Raw genomic sequence first — 7,662 nt, 5'->3', positions numbered from 1 at the left:
CGCTGAAGTTTATGGAAGTTATCCCTTTCAAATAAAGGCATATTTTCAAATAGAGGTTCTCATAATAGAAAGCTGTGCAATATTTAAATTAATAACGTTATATGACCCTCCCTCCTGATTCCGTTCTATCTTGTGGCCATTGGGAGCAGCAAACGGTAATATGGACGGATATCAATATCCTTAAATGGTAAAAAGATAGACCCCTGTTGATTTTCAGAGTAAACGATTTTGTTTATTCACCATTGAGATGAGTAAATCAAAAGTCCTATTCTTTTTATTTACCAATTTATTTGCAACCACGATGATTTACAAGCTTGTAAAAAGCAACAAACCAAGGTAAGTAACTTTAACTAATCGATGATGTAACCATAGCAACCATGAGAATAATAATAACATGTGTTTTTGTACAGGGCTGTGATCGTGTACAGTGTAGGCTACACCCATATATTGCTTCTCAGTACTTTACAAAGCAAGCAGTGTCAGCGCAGCCAAGTAGAAGCACAACTGAGTACACTTAACAGTTTTACAAACTGACGCATAATATCAGCAAGAAAGACGTGATTCTGAAATAGTCTAGTGATTGAGCATCGCATTTTTAACACACTGAATTGAAAGAGTGACACAGTTGTAGGCTACATAAATACTAATATAGTTTATGTTGGAAAAGGAGTGTATCACGAACCTTCTAACAACACAGTTTCACAAACCTTAAACTGATGATAAAAGTATGCTCACAAAACAAGTCAACTTCAGATATGTGGTGAGGTAAAAATTATTTCATTTTTTCAATTCTGTCAAACTAAAAGTTCACGTTACGTAAGCTTACTGTACCTTATAGAAGTTTCGATTTGATCGATATAAAAAAATAATTCCATACTCTATACTATAAACAAACTTTATGTGTTAACTACATTAAATATTTGGATTACGCTGCATTTATCAAAAACGAGAGAGAGAGATGGGAAATCCATTAATTGATCTATTGCCAAAGAAACAATAATTTATGCAGTCAGTGGAATAATACTAAACACTGAGATTGAAATGAGATCAAGGACAGGCAAAACAATCAAAATTGAAAAATTTTAAAAGCCAGAAGATAATTAACAACACAACAAGTTATTGGAAAAGTATGAGAGAAGAATAAAGGGAAAAAGAGAATCAAGGCACAAAAAGATGATAGTTAGTCCACCTCGGAATCTGGAATGTGAGCCGCCTTGTTTTTGTAAACAAAGTGGTTCTAAAGTTAATAGCCTACTGTAAAGTTTATTTCTGAAGGCGTTATTAGGCCTACATTATTGTTGTGATTTTTATATCCTTTGGTAAAATATAACCCAATGTTTCCTGTAAGTTGTTATTGTATTGTTGTACTGTTTTGTACATTTTATTAAATTTCAGTAAAACAATTAGAAACATAAAAAGTCACAACGTTTTCAATACTGTTAGCCTTAGCCTACATTGCTGTTTTTAAGTTTAAATACGTCTTATACAGCCTATACAGTAGCTCAACGTTAAGACAAAATATGAATTTTCAGGCTTGGAATTCAAGAAATCGTAATGACAAAAAGAAATTTAACTCATAATTTTTCGTCAAATGTTACGTTTCAGCACAAACTTCCACAAACAGTCAAAATATCAAGACTGTTCAGAAAAAATCAAACGTTTTTACTTCAACCGAAGTATGACGTAAACAAGGTTTGCGAAAATGAATGCACGAAATTAAAAGGTAAGAAACAATATGTTCACAGTAAACATTCTTATCACGTTTGCAAAAACTCTAAAAAAAAGTTTGTCGCAACACTTTGTTTTGGCATAATTATTTTCTTTCGCAGTAAAAAATCTCGATTGCAACGTTTTAATCATAAATCGCTCAAAACAGGGGCACTTTTACCTTACAAACATTTATTTCCAAAACATTTAATTTCTTGAAGTTTTTGTGCAGTTTTAAATGTAAATATTTTGCCCATTTTGCTGACATTGGATAACTGTCAGCGTCTTTTATATGTAAGCTTGAGTTAAATTTTATTAAATTAGATCTTTCACTATGCTGCTGATCATAGATGCAAGTAAGGGGTAAAGGCTAAAAAAGCATTCAGAAAAATAAATCAAACTTTAGACCTATTGAAATATTGCAGTCCATTGAGGTTCAATTTTATTTTGTATCTGGCCATTTGAAGATTTCTTTGCGAGCCAATGAAGATGCATGCTCAAACTAACGATGCCAAAACCATAATAGATTAAAAGTTGTTATTTTTTATGCCAGTTAACATAAGTGCAAGATATGCACGTGATTGCAGAAACTTTCATTTTTGACCTAATTTTTGTTGCAGAAGAGCAAAAGTAAACCACTCAAATTTATAAATAGGCTACACTTTTGCTACGAATATGAGACTCAATTTGAACCTACAGTAACTCCAATAAAAAATGTTTTCGCACTTTAGCACTTTACAGAAAAAAACGAGCAAATATCACCAGTACTTATTATGGACTGTAAATTGCATTCATATTCTGGTGCATTACATTGCCCATGAAACCAACAAATTTACGAATTTTTTAACCCAAAAACGTAATATTGGTGAAGCTTACTTGACAATCTTGTAGCACTGACGGTTAGTAACAATGGCAGGCTTACATTGTGTGATCTACCATAGGCCTACTTTTGTTTCTGTAGTGTATAAATAGGTTATCATAGTTTTCAATATCCTCGTGCAATTTTTTTCACCCTTTTCATGAACACTTTCTGCCTATACCCTACCGCTGTTGATTTTATCCAGGTGTGGTCAAATGGGTAATGGTGTCTTTTGTCAAGAGTGCTGCTTTAAATGGCGACAAAAGGGAATTACTTCGCCGGACTTGGGCACGCATAGGACTCATGGATGGTGCAGTGTTAAACACTGTGTTTGTTGTTGGAAAGCCATCTGATCAATATATTCAAAATCTTATAATTGAAGAACACAAACGTTACGGTGATATATTGCAGTACGATGGCCCTGATGATTACAGGTCAGTTGATGTTTTATAATATTTTTTTTCTTTTGTTTTGTTTGATTATTGGAAAACCTAGAATAGAAACTAAAAAAATGTTAAGAAAACAAAGTAACACAAATGTAGGTTTACATGTTATAGAAAATAAACAAAAATAATCGGAGAACGCTACAATTGACCCTCATAATTTTTTATAGTAAAACTTTAGTTGGATGAAACGTTTTATTTTGTGAAAGTAACTTTTTGTTTTATTGCTGGAAATTTATGTAAAAAGATGTCAATCAATGTTCTATCGGCAGAAACAACTGATTGTACTCACACTGATTGTAATTGACAAAACAACCACTAAAGGGGTCATTTGACTCGTGCTTGTGTTTTGATTTAAATTATTATTACACCAAAGCAAGTGGCCTGTTTTCAGGGTTTGAAAAGATCAACCACCATGGACTACCTACAATTGCCAATGAGGGTTAATTTATTTGTAATTGGAGGTAGAGCCAAACAAACAATTGAAGATCTGAGTTTAAAAACTACTTAAGTCACATTTGTGGAAACTGATTTATCAAGAAAAATATGCTGTATGGTGGTCAATGCCTGACTCTATGTAAAAATTAATTTAAAAAACGATTAAACTCCACAATAACACACACAGGTGCTTGCTCCGATATCAAATATTTAACAAATTAAAAAAAAAATTAACTTGCTTTTCTAAAAAGTCTGATTTTGGACTTAAATAGTTCTTTAGCGGAGGCTTCAGTTGTCAGCCAACAGGCGAAACCCCAAACGTAACAAAAGCACATCATAGAAAATAAATTTGGTTGAAAAGGCATTTATTTCGTAGGTTTTTGATAGTTTTCAGTGCCAAAAAAGTGCTTTATACGAGTATCCGACAAGTCAGCAGTTGTCAAGTGAGAAATCGATAGCTGAGCATTGAGCAAGTGACAACTGAGCTAGCAATATTGAGCAAGTGGCCGAAGTTGATAAATGAAGAAACTGAGCAAGTAACACCTGAGCAATGAGCATGCCGAAACTTAGAATGTCACAAGTAAGCAAAATGAGGTTAACAAGCGATGACCAAGCAACTCCAACGTGAGCACGTCAATCTCATTTGCTGACTTGGCAGGTGCTGAAATGAACTTGCTGAGTTGAAGCACTTGCTGAGTTGTCGCGTGCGGAGTGGTCCGATGACCTCTTATACTTGTTGCGAGGTGACCGCACAGATTGCTTGTTATTTGACAAGTATCAACTTGCATCGCACTTAAACCATTTATTACACTATTTTACCACTGGCTAGATGGTTGTTATTCGTTATACTGTATTGTGATATTTCATCCAATTTTTCGATTTTAAAGTTGTTCGAAACTTGTTTTTGCAGAAATATTGGAAGCAAGACATTAGCCGGGATGCAGTGGGCCAGCTACAATCTTCCTGAAAGCAGTTTCTATTCTTCGGTTGATGACGACTTTCTCGTCAACGTCTCATACTTACAAGAAAGTGTTGAAAGACATCTAAGACAACAGGAGGAAATGAATTGGCCAGAATTTCCAATTATTTGTGGCTACATCAAAAGTGATAAAGCTTATCCAGTGAGAAAAGAAGCATCAGGGAAATTCGAAAAAACGATTTTAACTAAAGACGAGTATAAGTGGACCCAGTTTCCACCATTTTGCCACGGAGGATTGTACACCACATCTGTAAATGTCATCAAACAACTTTTTGAAATTTCTCGGTTTGAAAAGTCGCTACCCTTAGATGACATTTGGGTTACAGGCACCTTGAGACGAAAATTGGGAATGCCCGATGCGATGGTTGTGCTTAGTGAAAAACTTCCAGGTTCTCATTTTAATGGCTACGATGGAAAGCCACAACATTCTACAAGACGTTTTATGGAAAATGAATGGGCTTCTATATTTGAAACGTTTATGTCTAAAAAAAATTTCTGCAATTGCTTCAGGTAGTTCTTTATGCAAAACCGAACTTCTGGCTCAGTTGACACAGTTTCTTACTTTAAGTCCTCAGATGTCGAATGATGTCGTCTCTGTTTCTCATCTTACACTACTTTTAATTGTGCGATGTTCTTTGGACAAAGCACAAACAATATGCCTACACGCCGTCGACAGGCATTTGTTTGCTTTGTTGAACTATCACAAAAAATCATTTTGAAAAATCGTTGGACATTACATTTGTGAAAAAATGGTATCACTCAGACCAACAGCTCTTTTAGACTAAATAGTTGATAGGCTACATTTTTCTCTTCAAACTTCCTAATATCTGAATGTTTGATTTGAAGCTTTGTTTATCTTTGTTTATGTTTGTTGAACTATTATCGTTAGTTCACTTACAATAGTTTTGCGTTACCTACAGCCACTTGTTACTCAGCTTATAGTGGAAATGGTTAGTGATTTTTTTGATCATGTCGCTGTGTTGCAAGTTTTTCTGGTTTGTTTATTCTGTGTATTTGTAAAATTCACCTTGAACCTAATCACCGTGCCAGCCATGTGCAGCGTATCGGACAGCGACAAGACGTCTTTCAAAGTTGTACTTGACATTGCGAAATATTGCAACTTATGGAAAATGCGATTTTTTTATGAATACCTCTTTCATTCAATTAAGGTTTTGTTCGTTTTTATTCTTTGCACCAAGAACCAAATGAAAGATCTTATTAGATGTAACTTTTTCATGAATTTTTTTTTGTCGGAAAAAACTTGTTGCTTTATTTATCGTTTGGTCTCCTCAACTAGTACAGTATCCCCCTCTTACCACGCCCAATTTGGTCAAGTCGGAATTACTCCATGTATAGGAGTAGCAGAGAACTGTCCTCTGCTTAATATGCCCACCGGTTTTATAAGCCCAAAATAGTCCGGTCCAGAGGAGGACTTAATAAGCTAGCCTACTGCTTATTACTATTCTGAAAAGGCATTAGCACGAACGGCTTACTATTCACAATTATAGTTCAACATTATTGGCTTAGCTTACCTAATTATACCAAGCAACTTTTAGAAGAAATCACTATGTTCAGAAATACGCCAGCTGTATTTTTTGTGTTGCTACTGCTGTGTTGCTACGTCTTTGTTTACTCCTGTCATGCAGTAAAGTTAGTCGTTAGTTCATTACTTTTTAACAGCATGTTGAAGATAGGTAACATAATTATGCAAAGGTAGTCTATAAACTCGATTTGCACTGCGAATCGAATTGTTCAGTTTGTTTGTTAATACTGTATTTGTAAGCGCAGGCTACCTGGAGATCTCGAGATCTAGATCGTTAGGTAGCCTGGCGCAAGAGATTTTATTTCTTTTTCAAATAAAACAATTTGTAGGAAAAGAAATGAAATAATAGATTATTCCATCCTGTCATGAAACCAAAAGAATTATTCGCTGTGCTATTGCTTACAAACGCTATATCAATTGCAAGTATATACTTCATAGAGAAACACACCGCCGCAAGGTAATTTTCTGCACATTGCTATGTCAGCATGATCATGTGTTCTTGTAGCTAGGCTGTTGTCATTTTTGTGGACTACAGTACAAAATAGCCTTTTTATTTTAAGATTTGACTACAGGATGTTTCACAAAAAAAAAATGATTTTTTAATTTTCTAGATCCTTGGGTCGTAGAAGTTTATCTCGTTCAGATGACACAGCACCCCACTCTTCAAAGTTACATTATTTGAAATATATGTTTCACAACAATAATTCAATGAAAACAGAAATGTGGAAACGTAACAGTTTTTTATTGGAGCCGACATATGATGTGAATGACGTTTGTCACAATGAGTGTACAGATGCAAAAGGTAAGGACGTTAAAAAACGCCCAAATGTATTTTTCACGCTTTAAACAATTAAAATATAATTTACATTTACGCAACTTAAAAAATAGTCATCGATTGTTAAAGTAAAACCATAGAATCTGTTAACAAAAAGTTTGAAAATGTTAGCATCAGTTTACTGCCCTCTTGTGTATGCGTTTGCCCCTTCAATCGTCTGTTACAGATTGGGCTCGGCTATGGAAGTAAAACCAAATTACAACTTCATTTCTTTTGGGATGTGCAGCTACAATCTAACATAGTTACCCTGTTAATTGTATAAATACGGCTGCAAATTTTAAAATCCAAGCTATACTCACCAATTTCGAGAGTTGGGTTTACTTTAATAGTAGCCTACCGTACAGAAATATGTACTGCTAAAATAACTTTCATTGAGACAGCGATTTTTCCAAACGATATGTCTTATAAACGAAATGAATACAAACGATATGTATTTAATCGAAGTTTAAACCAGCTGTTAGATGCCATGTTAAATGCCATGATTGTTTTAAAATATTTTCAGACGCGATTATCTTTCAAATTTTAGGCCACGTTACTATTCTGGCTTTTATTAATATAACACTGTGTTACACTATTTTTGTTTTGAAAAATCATGTTAGTTTTTTTTGTATCATCGATGCTTTTTGATGTAATCACACTTTTTGGTATTTCCAACAATTTGCGTTGTTTGTTCTCTTTATACCTCTCATGCTGCTCAGGGAATAGATTTTTACTCTTAGTGATTTTCTGTTACTGTAGGTCTATTAACACGAGAATCACAATTAAGACACAATGTGTAATTCACAAGTTTTAAAAATAGAAAAACATGCTTTCTTCAAAAACTTAAGAACTTTAAAAACGTTGGCCACTGTTAAACCA

General features: G+C 34.2%; 1 protein-coding gene across 1 annotated transcript; it reads left to right on the top strand.

Moving 5' to 3' along the window:
• The first annotated feature begins 1,714 nt into the window (after positions 1–1,714).
• On the top strand, positions 1,715–4,940 carry LOC145773733 (beta-1,3-galactosyltransferase 5-like). Its single transcript, XM_082584868.1, has 3 exons — positions 1,715–1,723; positions 2,772–3,000; positions 4,358–4,940. The coding sequence occupies exons 2-3, from the start codon at positions 2,789–2,791 to the stop codon at positions 4,938–4,940; spliced, it is 795 nt and encodes a 264-aa protein (XP_082440994.1). The 5' UTR covers positions 1,715–1,723; positions 2,772–2,788.
• Positions 4,941–7,662: the final 2,722 nt, after the last annotated feature.

This window comes from Aplidium turbinatum, chromosome 7 (genome assembly GCF_918807975.1).
Source record: "Aplidium turbinatum chromosome 7, kaAplTurb1.1, whole genome shotgun sequence".
In the NCBI taxonomy this organism is placed as follows: Eukaryota; Metazoa; Chordata; class Ascidiacea; order Aplousobranchia; family Polyclinidae; genus Aplidium; species Aplidium turbinatum.
Note: the sequence above shows the minus strand (reverse complement) of the source record. Positions and strands in the feature narration are given on the sequence as shown.

Bases quoted from the DNA above. Each gene is read 5' to 3' on its own strand.
- LOC145773733 (XM_082584868.1), top strand. From the start codon at position 2,789: ATGGTGTCTTTTGTCAAGAGTGCTGCTTTAAATGGCGACAAAAGGGAA. The intron at 3,001-4,357 runs GTCAGTTGATGT...TTGTTTTTGCAG, and splicing joins GATGGCCCTGATGATTACAG to AAATATTGGAAGCAAGACAT.